Genomic DNA, 24,664 nt, shown 5'->3' on the forward strand with positions numbered 1-24,664 from the left:
TCAGCGGCAGGACCCTTATCCAATATCCTTCGGATAGGGGATAAGATGCATAAAGGCGGAATATCCCTTTAATACTGGGGATGCGTTCTGACAAAAAAGTAAAACCTAAAGGTTTAACATGTAGAACATACACATTTAAAGTCGGCCATTAAAACTAGACCACAGTTGGTAGTATTCGCCTATAGGCAGCATGCATGGAACAAGAGTTGGATTTGAACATGCCTGATTCTTTGATGCTGCAGAAATCCGTAATGTTTGTTCAAGTTATTTACTATCCTCAGTGAAATATATTTGCACATGACCAAAGCATGCAAGTTTGTAGAGAACCGGCAGTGATAGCTGAACATCTACATATTCATACATTTAGAAATACAGTACTGTATAAAATATTGTGATTTTTGCAAAAAAAAAACTGAAGAATTTGTCGTAGTGATTACTCAGTTGTTGCAGTCTGCAGTTTTAGGGTATATTCACACTGAGGAATTTGTTTGCTGAATTTTCTTAGTGGATTCCCTTCATTAAAACTAGCCCGGAACTGACGCCCATGTCTGCAGAAAACTTCTGCGGACATAAGCTCTGTCTCATTGACAACCAGTTTAATCTTCTGCAGGAATCCAACTCCTTGTCAGAATTTCAGCTATGGAACTTCTCACGTATTACCAGAGCAGCAGGATTACCCCTGAGGTGCACTAGTATTTGTATAATTTACATCTCCACCGACCAAGAGCCATCACTTTTATTAGCAGTTGACAAGTCATTTGTTTTGTTTGCGGGAATATTTCTATTTTTGTTCAACAATAAATTATCCGGTACAAATTTTAATGAACCTAAAAACACTGGAACATTTAATTTTCCATTTGAGTTAAGCTATAGCACTTGCGGTATATATGTGTGTTGGGGATAATATTTTAGATCAGTGTTTTCCAACCAGCGTGCCTCCAGCTGTTGCAAAACTATAACTCCGAGCATGCCCAGACAGCCAAAGTCCGGGCATGCTGGGAATTGTAGCTTTGCAATAGCTCCCTGTAAAGGCTGCTGCAGACAGACCAAATTTTATTCTTCACATCTATGGCTTTTTAGAGGAATTGAAGATCTGTATCATTATCCCAATGGTGTTTTTCGATTTGTCTACATAGCGCTGCTTAGGAGATGTGGACAAAAGTAGGAATATGCAAATTAGTATGTTGGGTGCACTGTGCAGTGAGACTGAGCAGTAAGATCTCACAGCGCATGGCAGCTATGTCACTTCTGAGGTCATTTGGGTAATTCTTACTCGACAGGCCGGGGAGGCATAGCAGTGCACTAAGGGGCTGGGGAAAGCCCCCAGTGCACCAAACAAGCTAATTTGTATATTTCTATGTTGTCAGATCTAAATGCTTGAACTTATGCAAAAATAAAAACACTGTTGTGATCCGCGTTACCCACAATATTACCCAGTACCAGCAGGGTAATAGGGGAGACCCTGCTGTCACATTCGCTTTAAAAGAGAACTATCACACAGGACAACTTATCAACTATCCAAAGATAAGGGATAAGTGACTGATCACGAAGGGTCTGACCGCTGGGGCCCCCATGATCTCCTGCACAGCATCTCGGCAGTCCCCAGGAACAGAGTCTGTCAACTCCCGCACAAAATGGCAGCTGACCGGCCCCCTCCATGTATCTCTATGGGAGAGCTGGAGATACACTGTATCTCCGACTCTCCCATAGAGATACACAGAAGGGGCATGTCAGCTGCCGCTTCGTGCAGAGGGCGACACACCCCTTTCATGGGGAGAGCAGAAGTCGCCCCCGCGTCCTGCATGATAGTTCTAAAAAAATATGTAAGTCAGTCTTTCTGCGCAATGAAGGAGTTTTGTATGCTAATAAATAAAACAGGTGTGCAGCTCACAACCAGATATCCGAGTTTGAATGTGGCTAATAGATCGATCCCCACCGATCAAAATGATAAATAATCAAAAATTTAAATATAGCCACACCTCAAGAATACCACCCTACTGGGTACACAGTGAAAATAACTGAAAACAGATGTTTTGAAAAAATGTAGAAATTTATTGAAATACAATTTAAAAAAGACTAGACATATAAAACATCTTATTCAGAGCAATAATACCTGTATAGTACATTATACTGCCATTGGGCAGTATTATAATAAATGTTGTAAAACAACTATTAATTAGTAGTAAGCCAGCAAAATATATTATTAGCATATGCTTTTAGTTCGGAATGAACTGATAATCCAGCACTAAAAAAATATGTTGTAAAAGTCAGTCTTGGTAGTAATTTTAGACTGTGCTGTCCCTAGTTAATAGGAATAGATGGTTCTCACCTTGGCATCAGCTGGTCCCGTATTGTGACAGGCCGAAAATAGATGGCTCTCACCGGGGTAACTGATCCCGTGCTGCGACGGGCCGAAGATGTTGAGTCCTGCAGTGGCTGTTAAGTTACCGGCAGTGGAGAGACAGAATGATCTTTGCGAGCCTGTTGTGAGGAGAACTCCGGCAGGAGACTCCTATGCGAGTGGTCTACGATGTCGGTATTCACTCGATAGGGTGTCAGACCCTCGCACACTTGCTTGCGGCTGGATGCTCGTGATGGAAATGGAGATCTTTGATGTGCGCTCAGTGGGTTGAACTCTTTAATTCATGCAACAGGTGCAGATAGCTGTCACGCCCCCTCCCGTAGGCTTGCATTGAGGGGCGGAGCATGACGTCACACGGGGGTGGAGGCGTGACGTCACACGCCGTCGGCCCTGTGGTCGCCGGTAATCAGACCCGGAGCGAACACGCTCCGTGGACTGATTACAAACGGGGTGCCGCGTGCAAGATCCCCAGCGGCGGGACTCCCGCGATCAGGCATCTTATCCCCTACCCTTTGGATAGGGGATAAGATGTCTAAGCACCGGAGAACCCCTTTAAGTTTGGTCAAACCACAGGACATGTCTCCAAAAATGTAGGTCTTTGTTCCTGTGTGCATTTGCAAACATTAATCTGGCTCTTATATGTTTCTTTTGGAGTAAAGCCTTCTTCCTGGCAGAGTGGCCTTTCAGCCCATGTTGATACAGTACTCGTTTCACTGTGGATAATAACACAATCTTCCGCCAGCATCTTCACAAGGTCTTTTGCTTTAGTTATTGGGTTGATATGCACATTTGGGACCAAAGCACATTCATCTCTGAGACACAGAACCTGTCTCCTTCCTGAGCGATATCATGCCTGGAAATTCCCATCTTGTTTGTACTTGCATTTAAGTGCGTACATTAGATTTACTGCAAATTTTTCCAAAGTAAATCAGTCTATCGTTCTTTATGTGCACCACTATGGGGGAGATTTATCAAAACCTGTCCAGAGGAAAAGTTGCTGAGTTGCCCATAGCAACCAATCCGATTTGTTCTTTCACTTTTGAAAAGGCCTCTGAAAAATGAAAGGAGTGATCTGATTGGTTGCTATGGGCAACTCAGCAACTTTTCCTCAGACAGGTTTTGATAAATCTCCCCCTATGAGTTTTAGTCAATCTCTTTTTTTAAAGGGGTCTTCTAGCAGCGGTGTCCCATTCAGCAAGCCTAGCAGGACCAGGCCCCCCCTCCCTTGTTCCCTATATCAGATGCATGGTCTGTCTCTATAGGCACTGCTCCTGGTCCTCAATTGTCATCTTTTCTACTGCTAACTTTCTCTTCTCTTTTTCTTAGCAATTATCTCTTTACCATTCACATTCCCATGTTTTATGGTGCACCACCATTTTTTCAGTTTAAAATGCTGGGTATAATCATTGTAATGTAACATATGTCTAGAGACTGTGCTCATACCCTGAAAGCTAACATGCCATGGTCTAATAAATGGATCTAGTCTATCAGTGATACAGACAATCTGTTAACCCTGTACTTCCCTGATATTTTAATGTACAGTGGGGCAAAAAAGTATTTAGTCAGTTCTCCCACTTAAAAAGATGAGAGGCCCATAATTTTCATCATAGGTATACCTCAACTATGAGAGACATAATGAGAGAAAAAATCCATAAAATCACATTGTCTGATTTTTTTTTGTTTATTGAAAGACAAGGAGGCAATAAACATACAAGGTCTGCAATAAAATAAGCAAACAAATAAAGGTTGGCCAGGGTAGGCCAAAGAGCACAAACACATAATTATAACAACCAAAATGAGGCAATACATAACGATAACAATGCGTATATAGAGAAGGGGTAGGGATGGCAATGAGAGCAGTAGGAAGGGCAACTAGACAAGTATATCAGATAGCACTAGGTGCATATAGCTACAGGCCAGGAAGCCAGACAGGAGACGAGCTTGGCAGGAGGCCCATCCCTAACACTTAGAGCTTAGAAGAGTCACCGAGTATTCGTCCTCATGATCAATACAGAATATTATTTAAAATATAACTTTTAATGTACTACAGACTAAAATTAGAAGATGACAATAGAACTAAGATATGTGCTATTTGTACTTAATAGTGCTAGGGAGCCCGGGGGTGTGCAGACCCAAAAATAGATGGATGAACCACGCCTATAGTAGATATAGATGGATAATCTAAGATAGGAGCGACTAAGTTCCTGTATTAGAAGATGTAAATGTATAATTATTCAACAATGAGATGATATAGGGATTAGAGAGATGGAGGGATATGTGCCCACTATAATAGATAAACCCATCCCTCTTTCCCTGCCTTTTGAGGGACCCACCTCCTTAACAGGGTGGCCTCAACCACGGTGACGTTCCCTGCTCTCACTAAGTGAGGGGAAAAAACAACAAAATGAGACAATAGATAGAAGGGGATAGGGCTGCACAACCCAGGGCTCCAAAAAACAAAGTGTGTGTGGTAACCACAATAGTGCAAAAACAATCAGAAAAATATATATAATAACCCAACTCCAACGCGTTTCACCTGTCAAATTTAAACAGGATCATCAGGGAGAAACGTGGCACCAAACATAGACATTAGTGATAGTGATAGCACCAATTTAAAAGGCAGGGCACTTATGATGGCCAAGTATACCCTAAGAGCGCAGCGTAACAGACCCAGATAGTAGCTAATTCCTCCAAATTTGCCCTCCTAGTGTGGGATGTACACTAGGTGCATGAGGTATGCCACATATAGTAAATTGTGCCCTTATGCAGAGTAAAGGCTGTTAATAGCCATGATGTTTACTTATTACAGACATGTACACGAACAACAAAGAGATATTGTTTTTCCTTGCACAATTTGCTAGCATAGATATAGATGCAAAAATATACACATACCTAAGTACTCTGGATTATTGAAGTAAATACAAGTGGTGACGTAATAGACAATATCACCATTAACCATTACCAGAAAAATATATGCATAGGTACCATGAAATAGTTGTGATTGGTCAGAGATAAGTCAGGGGGTGACTTAGTGTTAGTGCATTAGTAGATGGGTGCACTACACACAATGATAGCAGCGCGATAGGAGCTACCACTGAATAAACATAAATACAAGAAATGCCTAGGCTGGCAGGTATATTGAGTATAGCCATTAAATCACAGACTGGGACAAAAATGTTAGATAGCTAGCATAGATATTCAAGATATTCAAAAATATAGGGAAAGGCTAGTGGAGTATAATGGCACCCCAGCAGCAGGTATACTTAGCACCCCAGCAGCAAGTATTCAAGATATTCAAAGATATAGGAAAAGGCTAGTGGAGTGTAATGGCACCCCAGCAGCAGGTATACTTAGCACCCCCAGACGATGGTACACTCAGGGCATCTGGTCTTTCTGGGCTGGCGACATGCTCAGATGTTAGAGCTTAGAAGAAAAGATAAAAAACTCAAGCACATTGCTACAAACAGTAGACAACAAAAAGGGAAACAAAATAGAGAAGGGAAGAGAGAAAACACAAGGGAGAAGAACCGGGGGAAGGCAGGAGCCTAGGATGGAAAGAAGAGAAACACAAACCAGAAAGTAGAGAGCCGACAGGAGGCATGACTCCTTTGAGGGAAGGAGAGAACTGCAAAGGGACAACACAGCTGCCCAAACATAGAAGAGCCATCTCAGGGACCTATACCTATGGGAGGAGCAAAATTGTGACCATGGAAGCCAAGTGGTAGCTATACAAGTGGCATCTGCCGGGAGGACAGTCATTAATTCCTCCATATGGCGAGTGTGGGCGACCTCTGCGAACCATTCCTCAAGGGTGGGAGGGTCTGTAGACTTCCACCTTCGAGGGATGACCGTCTTCGCAGCCTGAAGTAGGTGCCGCGCCAAACACCGCTTGTAACTCGGTTGCGCCATGGGGAACATGAAAAGCAAGGCAGCCTCAGGAATATGAGGGACATGAACGCTTGACACTTCCGAAATAACCTGTAAGACTGTGCGCCAGAATGAAGCCAAAGCGGGGCAATCGCACCAGATGTGCATCATCGTACCCACTGCATCCCCACACCGCCAACAAGCCTCTGAAACTGAAGGGTATCAGCAATGAAGGGTCACTGGCACACAGTACCAGCGGAACATAATTTTGTAGCAGGTTCCTGCGCTTTAGTGGCAATCACTGCTTTATGAGTCAGGTAAAAACACCTGGCCCAGTCCTCCAAGGAGAACGCTTTACCTAGCTCAGCTTCCTAAGCACGGCAATATGCCAGGAGGGATAGGGATCTAAGGGATAGTAACATGTCGTGGAGAATGGAGATGGAGTGTCTAGGGTATGATGAGGCAAGACAAAGACGCTCAAATGGAGTCAGTAAAGGTGACACAATTGAAGATAGGCGAAGGAGGCCCGTCTAGTGGACGGCCTCTTCATCAGCAGGGTCTCCAGGGATTTAAGCTGGCACGTAGCTAGAATGTGGCAAAAGTGGAGGGGGTGAGCCCCTGAGGTGCCAAGAAAGGCACCCTCAGAGGAAGCCCCAGGTGGGAAGTCCGGTTGGTCAATCACAAGAACGGTGAGCAAAAATCCCAGAACCACACGGCGGACCTAGTGAATGATCTGCAGAGAGCAGGCCCCAAAGTAACAAAGGCTACCATCAGTAGCCAGGGACTCAAATCATGCAGTGCCAGAAGTCTCCCCCTGCTTAAGCCAGTCCATGTCCGGGCCTGTCTGAAGTTTGCTAGAGAGCAAGTAGAACTTTTTGGTAAAAACTCAACTTGTCGTGTTTTGAGGAAAAAGAATGCTGAGTTGCATCCAAAGAACACCATACCTACTGTGAAGCATGGGGGGTGGAAACATCATGCTTTGGGGCTGTTTTTCTGCTAAGGGACCAGGATGACAGATCCGTGTAAAGGAAAGAATGAATGGGGCCATGTATCGTGATATTTGGAGTGAAAACCTCCTTCCATCAGCAAGGGCATTGAAGATGAAATGTGGCTGGGTCTTTCAGCATGACAATGACCCAAACACAACGCCCGGGCAACGAAGGAGTGGCTTTGTAAGAAGCATTTCAAGGTCCTGGAGTGGCCTAGCCAGTCTCCATATGTCAACCCCATAGAAAACCTTTGGAGGGAGTTGAAAGTCCGTGTTACCCAGCGACAGCCCCAAAACATCACTGCGCTAGAGGAGATCTGCATGGAGGAATGGACCAAAATATCAGCAACAGTGTGTGAACTTTTGTTATTGACCAAATACTTATTTTCCACCATAATTTGCAAAAAAATTCTTTAAAAATCTGACAATGTGATTTTATGGATTTTTCCTCATTATATCTCTCATAGTTGGGGTATACCTATGATGAAAACTACAGGCCTCTTTTATGTTTTTAAGTGGGAGAACTTACACAATTGGTGGCTGACTAAATACTTTTCTTTTTCCCCACTGTAAGTTCACACTTCTAGTAACTACTGCTGAGTTTCGCTAGTGATGTTGTTTTTGCTGGTTTAATTCAAATAAAACTCATAGACATAAGGGAGGAATCTTGTAGAAATATAGCGACTCTTGACTGCCATTCTTGTTTGTCTCACTATAAAAATGTATAAAACATATTGGACTATATTGATGCTATGCCGTATATTTTCACTTTTTCATTTGACATTGTACTATACAGAAAACTGTGTAGATATTAATGGTTAATACAAAGCAGGGGGCCTCATCAGGTAAACATGGCTGACAGAAGCACGGGCCTTACTTGTTAGCAGAATTATGACACTGTAACCAATATAGAAACTGCAATCGAATGAAAGACAGACAGACAGGGAAGTGCTATGCAATTCAGAATGCCTCTACTTCTGCAGAATAACAAAATGTGTTTATTTTACTTCTTTAGCACAAATCTTGTACTGTATTTTAATTTTATGGAAAATCTCTGTGGCAGGGTTCAGAACTATACGAAGAAACCAGTAAATATTATTTGCATACATCAACTATGACATGGGAAAGTTTACCATATATAATTAATATGGGAGGTAGCAGGTGTCAGGAAGCGAATATTGTAGGAAACATTTGGCTGTTTTTCATGACTCAGCCTGCATATCAGCTAATGGTTTTACTGATGTCAGTAACATGCACAGATTTTGGCTCTGAACCAGACCAATATAATTATTGGGATGGCTGAGTTAAACTGACTTTGCTCAGACAACAGCTCATTGCTTAAAGGGGTACTCCGCTGCTCAGCGTTTGGAACAAAATGTTCCGAATACTTAGAGCCGGCGCCAGGAGCTCGTGATGTCATAGCTCCACCCCTCATGACATCATGCCCCGCCCTCTCAATGCAAGTGTATGGGAGGGGGCGTGGTGGCTCTAAGCATTCGGAACATTTTGTTCCAAACGCTGAGCAGCGGAGTACCCCTTTAACTTAGTATGTTATCGGTGCTTAGGTTTCATATCCAAATGATAACAGATAATCTATTATATCATAATTTTGCCAAAATAATAAAAATCTGCTTTACTCTTTGAAACACGAATTGTGCAGGTGCTCCGATTTTTCTTTAACAATAAGTACTTAGTGGATTTCACTGCTGTACAAAATGCATGTGGGGCAATAGAAGTTTCCTGGAACAAATGCAATTAGATCCTAACAGCTAGTAGCTGCATCATCCCACTATGTATCCAGGAAGTGGGAATATTTCCACAGCAATAAGGAAATATGCCTGGAATGGATTGCAGGTGAAACTCAAAAAATTTGAATATTGTGCATAGTTCATTTATTTCAGTAATGCAACTTTATATAGGGTAAAATCTGATAATTGGTTCCCTTTAATGCTTGGCAAAGCATTATATAGGGTAAAATCTGTATCCTCACCATCCCCGGGGGACGCTCCTGCCTCCAGGGATGGTGAGGATATGAACTTATAAACTAGTCACCGCTGTGGGCCGTAAGTAGTCCCCTGGGCATGGAGCTCCTCTTACAAGATCCCGTTACTGCAGCCAGGCAGCGAAGCCCCCTCGGCTTGATTGACGGGCCGCGTCATCGCTCTGCTCACTGAACATTCGGAGCAGAGCGATGACGTGGCCCATTAAACAAGCGGAGGGGGCATCGCTGTCGGCTGCAGTTACGGGACCTGATAAAGAGTTGCTCCCCGCCCCGGGGGACTACATAGGGCCACAGCGGTGACTAGTATATAAGTTCATACCTTCACCATCCCTGGGGCAGAAAAGTCCCCTGGGGATGGTGAGGATACAGATTTTACCCTATATAACGCTTTGCCAAGCGTTATATAGGGTAAAATCTGATGATTGGTTCCCCTTAAGGACCCAGCCCATTTTCACTTTAAGGACCCGGCCATTTTTTGCACATCTGAACACTCAGGCATGCTTTTACCTTTCATTCTGATTCTGAGATAGTTTTTTCGTGACATATTTTACTTTATGCTAGTGGTAAAATTTCGTCCATACTTGCATCATTTCTTGGTGAAAAATTCCAAAATTTGATGAAAATGTTGCTTTTTTTTCTACTTTGAAACTTTCTGCTTATAAGGAAAATCCCAAATAAATTATATACTGATTCACAAATACAATATGTCTACTTTATGTTTGCATCATAAAGTTGACATGTTTTTACTTTTGGAAGACATCAGAGGGCTTCAAAGTTCAGCAGCAATTTTCCAATTTTTCACATAATTTTCAAAATCAGAATTTTTCAGGGACCAGTTCAGATTTGAAGTGGATTTGAGGGGCCTTCATATTAGAAATACCCCATAAATGATCCCATTATAAAAACTGCACCCTCAAAGTATTCAAAATAACATTCAGAAAGTATGTTAACCCTTTAGGTGTTTCACAGGAATCACAGCAAAGTGAAAGAGAAAATTTCAACATCTTCATTTTTTACACTCGCAAGTTCTTGTAGACCCAGTTTTTGCATTTTTACAAGGGGTAAAAGGAGAGAAATCACCCTAAAATTTGTAACCCAATTTCTCTCGAGTAAGGAAATATCTCATATGTGTATGTCAAGTGCTCTGTGGGTGCACTCAGAAGGGAAGGAGCGACAATGGGATTTTGGAGAGTGAGTTTTTTTTTAATGGTTTTTGGGGGGCATGTCACATTTAGGCTAGGATTCCTAGCCTAAGTCAGAAGTGGATCCATAAGGGAGGAGAAGTATAAGTCCTTACTTTATATTTCCTATTCCTTATGAATACACTTCTGGCTTTGGCTCAAAAACTGCAGTGGCAGTTTTCCAAAAACTGCCAGAAAAAAACCGAGTGGAATCCTAGCCTTAGGAAGCCCCTATGGTGCCAGAACAGCAAAAAAAAATCAAAAAAGACACATACTATTTTGGAAACTACACCCCTCAGGGAACGTAACAAGGGGTCCAGTGAGCCTTAACACCCCACAGATGTTTGACGGCTTTTTGTTAAAGTTGGATGTGTACATGAAAAAAGTTTTTTCCCCAAATTTTACATTTTTACAAGGGGTAATAGGAGAAAGTGCCCCCCAAAATTTGTAACCCCAAAAGTACGAGTGCCCCCCAAAATACCCCATGCGTGGACATCAAGTGCTCTTCTGGCGCACAACAATGCTCAGAAGGGAAGGAGCGCTATTGATCTTTTGGAGAGAGAATTTGGTTGGAATAGAAGTCGGAGGCCTTGTGCATTTACAAAGCCCCGCGTGGTGCCAAACAGTGAACCCCTCACCATGTGACCCCATTTTGGAAACTACACCCCTCACAGAATTTAATAAGGGGTGAAGGGAGCATTTACACCGCACTGGCATTTGACAGGTCTTTGGAAAAGTGGGCTGAGCAAATGAAAAATAAAATTTTTCATTTTCACAGACCACTGTTCCAAAAATCTGTCAGACACCTGTGGGGCGTAAATGCTCACTGTACCCCTTACAACATTCCCGTGAGGGGTGTAGTTTCCAAAATGATGTCACATGTTGGTGGGGTCCATTGTTCTGGCACTAAGGGGGCTTTGTAAACACACGTGGCCTTCAATTTCGGACACATTTTCTCGCCAAAAGCCCAATGGCAGTCCCTGCCCGCAGAGTACTTTACATTCACATATGGGGTATGTTTTTACTCAGAAGAAATGGGGTTACAAATTTTGGGGGAAATTTTTTCCTATTTTCCCTTGTGAAAATGAAAAATTTAGGGTAATACCAGCATTTTAGTAAAAAAAAAATTTTTTTTTTCATTTTCCCATTCAACTTTAATGAAAATTCGTCAAACACTTGTGGGGTGTTAAGGCTCACTATACCCCTTGTCACATTCCGTGAGGGGTGTAGTTTCCAAAATGGGTTCACATGTGGGTATTCATTTTTTGGCGTTTATGTCAGAACAGGTGTAAAATGACCCCTCCCCCTGTGCAAATCACCAATTTAGGCCTCAAATGTACATAGTGCGCTCTCACTCCTGAGTCTTGTTTTGCGCCCGCAGAGCATTTTACGCCCACATATGGGGTATTTCCGAACTCAGGAGAAATTGCTTTACAAATTTTGGGGGTCTTTTTCCATTTACCTCTTGTGAAAATAAAAATGGGGAAACACCCGCATGTTAGTGTAAACAATTTTATTTTTTTACACTAACAGGCTGGTGTAGACCCCAACTTTTCCTTTTCATAAGGGGTAAGAGGAGAAAAAGCCCCCCAAAATTTGTAACGCAATTTCTCCTGAGTACGGAAATACCCCATATGTGGCCCTAAACTGTTTCCTTGAAATAAGACAGGGCTCCAAAGTGAGAGAGCACCACATGCATTTGAGGACTAAATTAGGGATTGCATAGGGGTGGACATAGGGGTATTCTACACCAGTGATTCCCAAACAGGGTGCCTCCAGCTGTTGCTAAACTCCCAGCATGCCTGGACAGTCAGTGGTTGAAATGCTGGGAGTTGTTGTTTTGCAACAGCTGGAGGCTCCGTTTTGGAAACACTGCCATACGACACGTTTTCATTTTTATTGGAGGGGGGGGGGGGCAGTGTAAGGGGGTGTATATGTAGTGTTTTACCCTTTATTATGTGTTAGTGCAGTGTAGTGTAGTGTTTTTAGGGTACATTCACACGGGGGGTTTACGGTGAGTTTCCCGCTAGGAGTTTGCGCTGCGGCGGAAAATTAGCTGCAGCTCAAAATTGAAGCAGGAAAATCACAGTAAACCCGCCCGTGTGAATGTACCCTGTACATTCACATGGGGGGGAAACCTTCAGCTGTTGCAAAACTGCAACTCCCAACATGCACTGACAGACCGTGCATGTTGGGAGTTGTACTTTTGCAACAGCTGGAGGCACACTGGTTGGGAAACCTTCAGTTAAGTTCTGTTATCTAACTCAGTATTTTCCAACCAGTGTGCCTCCAGCTGTTGCAAAACTACAACTCCCAGCATGTACTGATCACGGAAGGGCATACTGGGAGATGTAGTTATGCAACAGCATGAGGTACGCAACTACAACTACAAGCATGGCGAGAAAGCATTTTGCTGTTCGTGCATGCTGGGAGTTGTAGTTTTGCAAGATTTAGAGGGCCATGGTTTAGAAACCCCCGCACAGTGATCTCCAAACTGTGGCCCTCCAGATGTTGCAAAGCTACAAATCCCAGCATGCACTGGCCACAAACTGCTGTGTGGGCATGCTAGGAGTTGTAGTTTTGCAAGATCTAGAGAGCCACAGTTTAGAGATCACTACACAGTGATATCTACAAACTGTAGCCCTCCAGCTGTTGCAAAACTACAAATCCCAGCATGCACAGACCACAAACTGCTGTGTGGGCATGCTAGGAGTTGTAGTTTTGCAAGATCTAGAGGGCCACTGTTTAGAGATCAATACACAGTGATCTCCAAACTGTAGCCCTCCAGCTGTTGCAAAACTACAAATCCCGGCAAGCCCACACAGCAAACAGCTGTCTGGGCATGCTGTGAATTGTAGTTTTGCAACATATGGAGGATTACAGTTTAGCGACCACTGTATAGTGGTCTCCAAACTGTAGCCCTCCAGATGTTGCTAGGCAACTCATCGGCTTCCGTAGTCTGCAGCACACCGCACCAGGGATCCAGCCGCACGTCATCGCCGCCCGCCGATCACCACCGCTGATCGTCACCTCCGCCAATGGTATTTGGACCTTTGGCGCCATTCACCGTCGGTTCCCCTGCTTTGTCCGGACTACAGTGGGTGGGCAGCGCGGGGGAACCGAACGTTAACCCCCCCGCCCCCGATCTGTTATTGGTCGTCTCTTCTGAATGACCAATAGCAGGGATAGGAGGGGTGGCACCCCTGCCACCTCACTCCTATCCCGTCAGGGGGATCGTGGGTGTCTTGGACAACCCCGATTCCCCTTATTTTCCGGGTCACCGGAGACCCGTATGACCCGGAATCGCCGCAAATCATGGAGACCCCCCTGGGCATTTGCAGGGGATGCCTGCTGATAGATATCAGCAGTCATCCTGGTCCCGTCCCCGCCCGGCAGGGACCAAAACTCCCACGGGTGTAAAGGTATGCCTTGGGTACTTAAGTACCAGGGAGCGAAGGTGTACCTGTACGCCCTGGGTCATTAAGAGGTTAAAAAGTGAAACTAATATATGAGAGAGACTCATTACATGCAAAGCAAGATAGTTCAAGCCGTGATTTGTCATAATTGTGATGATTATGGCTTACAGCTCATAAAAACCCCAATTACTATGATTTGGGCAGCCATGTCATCTGCTGGTGTTGGTCCACTGTGCTTCATTAAGTCCAGGGTCAACACATTTTTTTACACATGCTTTGATCTGTAGGGTTTTCCTCAGCTGAAATCCACCACATTTTCTGTGGAAACCTTAGTAAATATGTTGGGTTTTTGTGAAAATGTCGGTGACCAAGCCCCCTTTTCCTGACAGCCACAACCTTTTTACGTGTTTTCTTAGTATAATGGAGAGTTAGTCAGTTTTTTTCAATTCTGGCACAAATTCGTGCACAGACAGAATTTCTGGCGCAATGCGTCAGAATCTGGCACACAACCCGACATGTTTTGTTTTGTAAATGGGCCACTGTAACAGTCTTGGTAATTATTTGACTAGGAGGTACTTGGTGTAAAAAATGGCGTATATCTTTAATAAACAGAATAATTAAGGACTTGCTGATCTAACTTGTTTTAGTTAAACGGGGATGGAGCAGTTCACAGCAATAAATATCAATGAATTGGAAAGATCATAAAACATCTTCCTACAATCTAAATCTCTAAATTTAAAATCTTTATTTATTTATTTATTTTTATTTTTTTTGAAACACCATGATCAGCTGATACAGGAAAAATAAAATATAATTTTAGATGCAATTATTGAACATACTGGAACTCACATTTGATGTATACATGGATGTGATCATTCCTATTCCTATGTCTAATGCATGAAAATAGTCTTGTAGAAAAGTGGCCTTGTAATCCCACAACAACCAATCCATTTCTACCTTCCCAACTATGCAGGAAACATAAAATCTACCTTAGGTCTGGATGCTATTGAAAACACTTTTAACCCTTTAAGAATACAGTTGTTTTTTTTTACACTTTCATTTTTTCCACATCACCTTTTAAAAGTCATAACGCTTTTCCCCCTACAGACCTATATGAGGACCAGTTTTTTGCTCCAGCAATTGTACTTTGTAATGACCTCAATCTTTCCACCACAAAATCTATCGCAAAACAAAAAAAACATTATTTGTGGGGCAAAGTTGAAAAAAAAAACATGCCATTTTGTAATTTTTGGGGGATTTTGATTCTAAGCAATGCACTTTTCAACAAAAATGACACCCTATATTTATTCTGTAGGTCCACTCGATTAAAATGATACCCAACTTTTATAGGTTTTATTTTGTTTTACTTCTTTAAAAAATTATAACTTTTTGCATGAAAATTTGCATATTGATTCAAACTTTTATTAGCGCTAAATCACATTTATTAACAATTTTTCTTTGTATTTTTTTACAATATTTTTTGGTCCCCATAGGTGACTATTACATGCAATCATTAGATGGCATACACTATTCAATGCTATGCCATAGCATAGCATTGATCAGTGTTATCGGTACTCCACTGCTCCATCCTGCTGAGGCTGATTGGAGCCTTGGAGAATCGGTCGGAGAGTGAGGAGGCTGGTAAGGGCCCTCCAGCCGTCATCTCAGCTGATCAGGAAATCGAAATTTACTTGCGGCGATCCCAATCAAGTCCGCTGAGCTGCCAGGACTGTATTTTTGGCATTTTAGATGCGGCAATCAACTTTAACCCCTTAAGGACTCATGACTTACGTCATAGAGGGTCGGACCCGTGGCTAATAGCGCGCGGCATTGATCGCGCTGCCGCGCGCTATTAACCCTTTAGACGCGGCTTTCAAAGTTGAACGCCGCGTCTAAAGTGAAAGTGAAAGCATGCCGGTTAGCTCAGGGAGCTGTTCGGGATAGCCGCAGTGAAATCGCGGCATCCCGAACAGCTTACAGGACAGCCGGAGGGTCCCTACCTGCCTCCTTGCTGTCCGATCGCCGAATGACTGCTCAGTGCCCGAGATCCAGGCATGAGCAGTCAAGCGGCAGAATCATCGATCACTGGTTTCCTATGAGAAACCAGTGATCAATGTGAAAGATCAGTGCGTGCAGTGTTATAGGTCCCTATGGGAGCTATAACACTGCAAAAAAAAAGTGAGAAAACAAAAGTGAATAAAGATCATTTAACCCCTTCCCTATTAAAAGTTTGAATCACCCTCTTTTTCCCATAAAAAAAAATGTAAATAAAAATAAACATATATGGTATCGCCGCGTGCGGAAATGTCCGAATTAAAAAAATATATTGTTAATTAGACTGCATGGTCAATGGCGGACGCGCAAAAAAATTCCAAAGTCCAAAATAGTGCATTTTTGGTCACTTTTTATATCAAGAAAAAATGAATTAAAAGCTATCAATATGTCCTATCAATGCAAAAATGGTACCGCTAAAAACTTCAGATCACGGCGCAAAAAATTAGCCCTCATACTGCCCCATACGCAGAAAAATAAAAAAAAGTTATAGGGGTCAGAAGAGGACAATTTTAAACATATTAATTTTTGTGCATGTAGTTATGATTTTTTCCAGAAGTAATACAAAATCAAACCTATATAAGTAGGGTATCATTATAAACGTATGGACCTACAGAATAAAGAAAAGGTGTCATTTTTTACCGAAAAATGTACTGTGTAGAGACAGAAGCCCCCAAAAATTACAAAATGGCGGGTTTCTTTCAATTTTGTCTCACAATTATTTTTTTTTCCGTTTCGCCGTAGATTTTTGGGTAAAATGACTGATGTCTTTACAAAGTAGAATTGGTGGTGCAAAAAATAAGCAATCATATGGATTTTTAGGTGCAAAATTTAAAGAGTTACGACTTTTTAAAGGTAAGGAGGAAAAAACGAAAATGCAAAAACAGAATGTCCAGCATTAGCTGCAGGTCCTGGCTGCTGATAGCAGTTGGGACCGAAGGACATTAGGCGAGCTCAGCTCCTGAGCTCAGCTCCTGAGCTCGCTTTATAGACCTGCCGCACGGCTGCGCAGTATATATACGCCGCAGGTCGTTAAGGGGTTAAACCAGACCAATTGCTCACTCGCTGTGACAGAATGCTGTGAAATTATGTAATAAATGTTCCCTATCACATCATATAATTTTTTACTTTTGTGATCTGATATTTTTATCATATCATATCAGATCACATTTTCTGCCATAAAATAATCTGTCATAATGCCAATCTGATTCAAATGTGAATCGATCTGCACCAACCAGTTTTACCAGTATGTTGGCATGCTTACCTTGGAATACTTGTTAAATAGGTAACAACATTTAGAAAATCATCGTCAGGAATCTCAGTGAAGTTAGGATATTCAGGGAAGGATATTATGGGTGCTCCATCCTTTCCTCTGCCTCCTGAAAATAAAAAAAACATTATTGATTGGTTATTTTCCAATTTTATATTAACATATATTTCATCCAATGTATACAATAAGAGTTTACGGCAGTCTGCAATGTGTTTTTTTATTCCATATAGTATTTAAGTATATACACTGCCTTAAAAAAAACACCAATATTAAATACATGTTGCATTTTTTCTGGCTTTCTTTTCTTCTATTGAAATCCAAAATGTCATAAAAAATGCTATACCATTGTAACATTTCCTAACATCTGGATGCAGTGTTTTTGGCCCAAACACACCAGGTGTAGTCCCAGAAAAAACACTAGGTGTAATCCCAACCGCTACACAGCAGTTTTTAAATCAAAACTAAGAGTGGATTAAAAAGGAATGGAAAATATAAAGACAGTATTTATACTTCACCTTCCTTACGGATGCTCTTCTGGCTTTGGTTTAAAATCTGCAGTGACAGTTATACAGCCTTGGGCTGGTGTCACATTTAATGTTTTCTAAAAAAAAATGTAATGAGAAATGGCACAGACAAAAATGCAAAAAAAAAGTATGAAATACAGTATAAACTGCAGCCTTTTTTTCTCTTAGTTTTCTTAAACAAAAAAGAGTGTGTGAAGAAGGTCTTAAAGGGTTTTCTGCCAGACAGAATATAAATAACCTTCTCTCGCTGCCCAACACTTAATTTCTGGATCAGTCTCATCTAGCAAGTATGCCTTCGGTGGCCAGTAGCCACACAATGTAGCGGCAACGTAGTGCAGTCTATGGCCACTCCGTGCTGGTGAAACCGCATGTGATGATCACTATATAATACCAGTCCCCTACTGCCTCAGAAGGTATCATTTTGAGATGAAACCAAGCCGGAAGTGGTACACTGGGTAGTGAGCATAGGTAATACCTTTCTGCTTCCCAGACAACCCCTTCAACCCATGTGAGCATAATATGGGTGTATCTTTGTGCCCCTTATTATAGCCTGTGTCCTCAACCAATCATGGATTGATCTGAATTGATACCATCATAAGGATCTAATAATACTCTCAATTAGAATCATTTACCTTATGTAACCACGTTCTCTAGCAGCAAATACAGTTAAAAAATTTCTTCTTTATTGGAGATATAAAATCAGATCATGACAAAAATGCAAGTAGAACAAGTCAGTTCCAACATGTTTCGGCCTGTCTATCAGCCTTAAAGGGGTACTCCACTCCCCAGCCGTTGTTTAGTTTTGCCACGCCCCCTCAATGCAAATCTATGGGAGGGGGGGTGACAGCCCACAAGGGGCGGGTCATGAGGGGGCGTGGTGACCCCCGAAGCCCGCAACAGCGTTCGGAACTAAATGTTCCAAACGCTGGGGAGTGGAGTACCCCTTTAATCAGGGTTAAGGCCTTAATCCATAAGGCTGATAAAAAAGCGGAAATGCATTGGAACTGACTTTTTCTACTTGCACCTTTATTATGATCTGATTTTATATCTCCAATAAAGAAGAAATATTTTTTACCTTATTGGCTGCTGGAGAACATGGTTATTTTTGGACTTTCGCTATTACAAGCCAGCGGAGTGACTCTGAGTTCCGTGCACCACCACAGATAGGAAGAGGGCTGGCTGATTACTCACTGCAGGTGTGGGATTACAATTCATTTACCTTGTGGTCTGGCCAGGACACTCAGTCGAAATACAAGCGCCAAAATGTGCCCATAATATGCTCACGTGAAAATAGCATATAAACTTTATGTCCCGCATACAATGTAGCTATTATAAAGTAAAAGACCTGCTGTCAAGTACACAGTATTAAATGAATAGCTAAAGGAGAAAGGCAACTCACAAAAGTAGTGAGAGCTGATGGCATGACTAATCCTCAGAAACATGCAGTTTATGCAAAGAGAACTGGGTTACACATAAGGTTTCTGTTCAGTAGTCACTGCTTAGTCAATAACAGCACCTGTAACTATTCGTATGTCAGCTTTCCGTCTGTTGATGGCCCACAATATTACACAAGATCACAAGATACATATACCAAAAAAAGAAAAAAAACAACAGGCTTTGCAGAGTTTAAATGTATGACAATATGCTGCCCTCTAGTGTCAACATACATTGCCTGCATTTACATTTGCTATGATTATCATAATGAAATGAGAAAACACCTTTAGGCAACGTTGACACGTACAGGATCTGCTGCATATTTTTGCTCCAATGGGTAGCAATATCAGCTACACAAAATGTGCAGCAGATCCTGTACGTGTGAATGTACACTTATACAGATTCTCAAGAGAACAGGTACTAAATAGCAGAATGCTACAAATGCTTTAAAGGACATCTGCAGCAAAGGACAATTTATCCATAATCCACAGGATATGGGATAAGTGTTTGATCACGGGGGGGGGGGTCTGGCCCCTGGGACCTCCTGCGATCTCCCAAACGGGGCCCCGCATTGCCGCTTTATGTGAGCAGCTAATGCGTGTAGTGTCAACCTCTCTGAGGTCTACGCCCCGTCCACGCCCCCCTCCCATACAGTTCTATGGGAGAGGCAGGGAGGCACGAACGCTGCCTCCCCGCCTCTTCCATAGAGATGCATGGAGGATTCATGCCAGCTGCGACCCTGTGCTGGAGATCACATGGGGTCCCAGCGGTTGGCCCCCCGCGATCAAACACTTATCCCCCTGTGGATAGGGGATAAGTTGTGTTTTGCTGCAGATGTTCTTTAACCCCTTAATGACTAGGCACATTTATTTGGTTTTTTACCATTTCATTTTAAGAGATATAACTATTTTTCCAACAACATGAATGGCATATAACTCTTTCTGGGGGTAAGGAGGGGATTTGGAAAAAAGAATTTTCTTATTGCATTATAAATTTTCTAATATGGATTTTGGATAAATTAGTGAAATACAGGATTGTTGCAGGTGTAGTCTTAAAGAAACACCCATAAAATTTGGTTGGGCCCCACTGCAAGTATATGTTTACACTGTGTAAAAAAGACAGGTATATTTTTTTACCTATGTTTTTACGGCTGTTTTTTCACCGTAATCATAAAAAAATTAAAAAAATTATTTTCAATTACGGCTAAAAAAAACATCTAGGAAAACGCAGACTTGCATTGAGGGGGCGGAGCATGACGTCACACAGGGACGGAGCCGTGACATCATGATACTCCGGCCCCCGTGATTGTGATTCATGAGACCCGGAGTGATATTCGCTCCAGAGGCTGATGATAGCGGGGTGCTGCATGAAAGACTGCGGCGGTCCCTAGCAGCGGAATAAGATGTCTTAGGGCTGGAGTACCCTTTAAATTCTCTGGATCATTCTAAATCCAGGGACATGTACTGTAATTCTGCATAACTAATTGTAAATATACATAATACCATATACAACATTTTCTGTCATACGGTGTATATGTGTTTGGACATATATTGTATTGCAGTTCCTTTTTATTTCAGGCTATGGCTGAAAAAGATTAGCATTCCTTTCATTTAACCCTAACACACTATTAAGTCCAGCCCGTCTCGTACAGCACCTGAATAAAGAAAATTTCGGCACCGCAACTGAGACCTAGTGATTCGTGAGTGCTCCCCCTTCTTTCTATCTGTCATGGACTGACACTATTAAGTCTATCAAACACTAGAAATTCACATAGATTTGAGAGGATAAGTAAGAACTTACCAGGCAATGTAGCAAACTGTCTGTGAAGTTGTTCCATTATATCGACAGCGAGCAGTGGCCTGATCTCTTGCTGCATTATTTCATCTGTAGATTTAATGCAGAATTGCTATTTAGTCACAACAGCACATTATCATTGAAAAGCAGGCAATACAGAAGAGAAAGAAAACGCTCAGAGGTTTCCATGTGATTTGTCGCTGTAAACAATATTTTCCTGAAATAATTTGTAGCTATTTAGCTTGTAAAATACATAATCCCAGTCCAACATATCGCAGTCATTTATTCTTACATAGCTAACAATCATGTCCTCCTCTTGTCCAAATCTAATAACTGAGCTTCACTAACCGCAAGGCACTGTTCTATGACCAGCCTTTGCCCCCATGCACTCTATGGAAACCAGGCTTGGCTGGGTGCTGAATGGTTTTGCTGTGTGGTAGACAGCCGCTTGGATGTAGCTCCTGCATGAGGCTACAGTACTTACACTGGGGCTTCTTTGTTGCAGACAGTGCTCCCTGAACTTTCAGAATTTTATTCTTTCATGAATGTGTTGAGTGAATAGTTCTGGGAATAAGGAATTAACTAATGCTAAAAATAAAGGATAAAGTCTTTTAACTAGAAAACTGATGTTGGTCACATCTAAAATGTGCATAGCCTGGGAGAAATTCACATCAAATGTTCAGGCAATAATTGTATCACATAAGAAAAAGAATGCAATGTGTGACCAGAAAGAGAGAAATGATGAGGTGGATTTCTCCCTACACCACTGCCGGTTTCTCTTACTCAGTTATTCCTATTTCCATCTCTAGACCACATGAAAGTACAGTGCTGGAACACAAGAAACTCAAGGCTGAATCATACTGAAAACACCGACGTAATCTGCAATATAATATCAGTGGAGATGACAAATACTTTGCAGTTGCCTGTTTAGATCATGTGAAATCCGGAACCCTCTACCCTTCTATTACTTATAAGAAGTAGAATGTAGGATCCTCTCTTACTCTGTACCAATTTGTCTTTTATTTTGTTCACATTTATTGTACTTGTTTCTAACCCCCAGTAGATGTATAGTGCCATAGAATTGATGATACTAAAATTAATCATTATTAGTATTATATGAAATAATAATACAGTACAGTAAGGCTTCATTTAGAGTGTCTTTTGTGTATATGGCTAAAGAGTACCTGTCACCAAACTAAACTTTTAATATATTGTTCCTTATGTAATTATAAGTCACTTTTCTGTTTACTTGCTATTAAAATTCTCAACCTTTCTATGTTTGTTTTTAACCTCTTAAGGACCGGATTTTTTTTCCATTTTTGCATTTTCGTTTTTTGCTACTTGCCTTTAAAAAATCATAACTCTTTCAATTTTGCACCTAAAAATCCATATGATTGCTTATTTTTTGCGCCACCAATTCTACTTAACGGTACAATTTGATAGGACTTATAGATCGCTTTTTATTCATTTTTAAATGATATAAAAAGTGACCAAAAATGCACTATTTTGGACTTTGGAATTTTTTTGCGCATACGCCATTGACCGAGCGGTTTAATTAACAATATATTTTTATAATTCGGACATTTCCGCACGTGGTGATACCATATAGGTTTATTTTTATTTACACTGTGTTTTTTTTTATGGGAAAAGGGGGGTGATTCAAACTTTTAATAGGGGAGGGGTTAAATGATCTTTATTCACTTTTTTTTTCACTTATTTTTTGCAGTGTTATAGCTCCCATAGGGACCTATAACACTGCACACACTGATCTTTCACATTGATCACTGGTTTCTCATAGGAAACCAGTGATCGATGATTCTGCCGCTTGACTGCTCATGCCTGGATCTCAGGCACTGAACAGTCATTCGGCGATCGGACAGCGAGGAGGCAGGTAGAGACCCTCCGGCTGTCATGCAAGCTGTTCAGGATGCCGCGATTTTGCCGCGGCTATCCCGAACAGCCCACTGAGCTAACCGGCAGTTTTTACTTTCACCTTTAGCCGCGTGGCTCAGCTCTGAGCGCGCAGCTAAAGGGTTAATAGCGCGCGGCGCCGCGCGCTGTTAGCGATGGTCCCGGCTTCACTATGACGCCGGGCCCGCCGTGATATGATGCAGGGTTACCGTGTAACCCCACGTTATATCACGGGAGCAGGACCAAGGACGTACCGGTACGTCCTTGGTCCTTAAGGGGTTAATGTGTATAAAAAAATGGCCACTAGTTGGCTCTGTTCAGTACCCTGTGCAAGTCAAACAGTTAGTTTGGTCTCCTCCCAGCCTGGCAGGAGACCAAACTCTGGAAGTGTGTTTAGGGCACAGCTCGTGCAGGTTTCAGTGACGTCGCGCCTGCTGGGGAACGCCCACTTTCTCCTGCCGGGAGCTCACACAATGAGAGCAAAGGGAAAGGTATGATACAGAGCTTTTTAAAGCTGGGAAATTTTTTTTAAGGGCAGGAGGGTGTTAGAAGTAGTCAGGGAATATAATTTAGAATAGTTTAGAAAATATGGTTTGATGTCAGGTACTCTTTAATGGATGTAACAATGACATTATTGCTCATAAGCTCCAATGTTAAAAAAATAAATGGCTCTTTTTTATGCATCCATACAGATATTTCCTTGTGCATATGGTAAATCGATCAATAAAATACAATGCAAAGTACAAGCATCAAACAGGTTTTGAAATGTACCAGAACAATGGGGGAAGAAATCAAGGTAACATTATAACATTATATAGATTTATTATTGAAACAAAACTATTAAGAAAGCCAGAATAATCCCATTAGTTGGATTTCCAATTGTGATTATTGCTTGAATTAAATTTTCAGTAAGCAAAAAAACAAACAAACAAACAACAAAATTAAACAGCTACACTATTACTACCTAACTATTCATCTTCTTGAGTCCTTACAATGTGTTTTATGTGGACTGGAAGTCACTTAATCTATACATTGCAAACAAAGCATTGATGTGAGTCGTATTGGAATAAATAGACTAAGTAACGTTGACCAAATGTCTTTCACCCAGCTAAAAAGAAGCAGCTGTAAAGGATCGGTCATATGTGTAATGTATATGCTACCGGACTTCTTATGTGGTCAAGCCACTCTGGTTAAGAATATATAATGTAACATTTTGATCCTTGGTAACTACTTCTTTTAAAGTCTCTCATGTAAAATGGAGCAAATTAGGAGTCCTGATTGTTCAATGTTTGAATGTAGTTCTAATGCATCACAAACAAAAAAAAAAAAAAAAAAGTAACGGAAGTAACGAATCGGCACCTGCGTACTGGGTTTGTGTACAAACACCCTACTTTCAACGGAAGTTGACACCGATTGGACATCCACGCTGCTGTCAACAGGTGAACGCCGCCTCTTGAACCGGACCTCAGATGAATTTATTAGAGTTTATATGCACGGTACACTATTGAATCACTGTATTATATGAGTAATATGTAAGCACTATATATGATTGTATACCGCTGTATTTATAACACATGTATATGAGACCGATGATGGTCTATTGGAGTACTTTTCTAGTTTGTTTTGATTTTGGTTTGGGCACACCCCCCTCATTTGTGTATCCAATTGAAGGGCCTATATATACACATGCTTGTATAATGTTTGATATGCTTGAGAAAGGCTCTATTGTCGAGCCGAAACGTAGCTTTTCTGCACAGATGTGTGAATAAACCTACGCTTTCACTGGTATACTGGTGTGCCGCTTCTATTTGATTCTACATATTACTTGGGAGTTGGTCGGTTCCCGAAGCTTGGCACCCGGGC

The 24,664-nt window shown here is 41.7% G+C and overlaps 1 protein-coding gene across 4 annotated transcripts in view; it reads right to left on the reverse strand.

Moving 5' to 3' along the window:
- Positions 1 to 24,664, reverse strand: part of MCF2L2 (MCF.2 cell line derived transforming sequence-like 2) — a 503,791-nt gene that overhangs the window by 404,044 nt on the left and 75,083 nt on the right. For all 4 annotated transcript variants that reach the window (XM_056565304.1, XM_056565302.1, XM_056565303.1 and 1 more), the window contains exons 2-3: positions 20,897 to 20,980; positions 17,133 to 17,247 (exon numbers count right to left, since the gene is read on the reverse strand). In XM_056565304.1, the coding sequence (XP_056421279.1) occupies positions 17,133 to 17,247; positions 20,897 to 20,980 (199 nt within the window). The remainder of the gene's footprint in view (positions 1 to 17,132; positions 17,248 to 20,896; positions 20,981 to 24,664) is intronic.

Source organism: Hyla sarda, chromosome 3 (genome assembly GCF_029499605.1).
Source record: "Hyla sarda isolate aHylSar1 chromosome 3, aHylSar1.hap1, whole genome shotgun sequence".
Lineage (NCBI taxonomy): Eukaryota > Metazoa > Chordata > Amphibia > Anura > Hylidae > Hyla > Hyla sarda.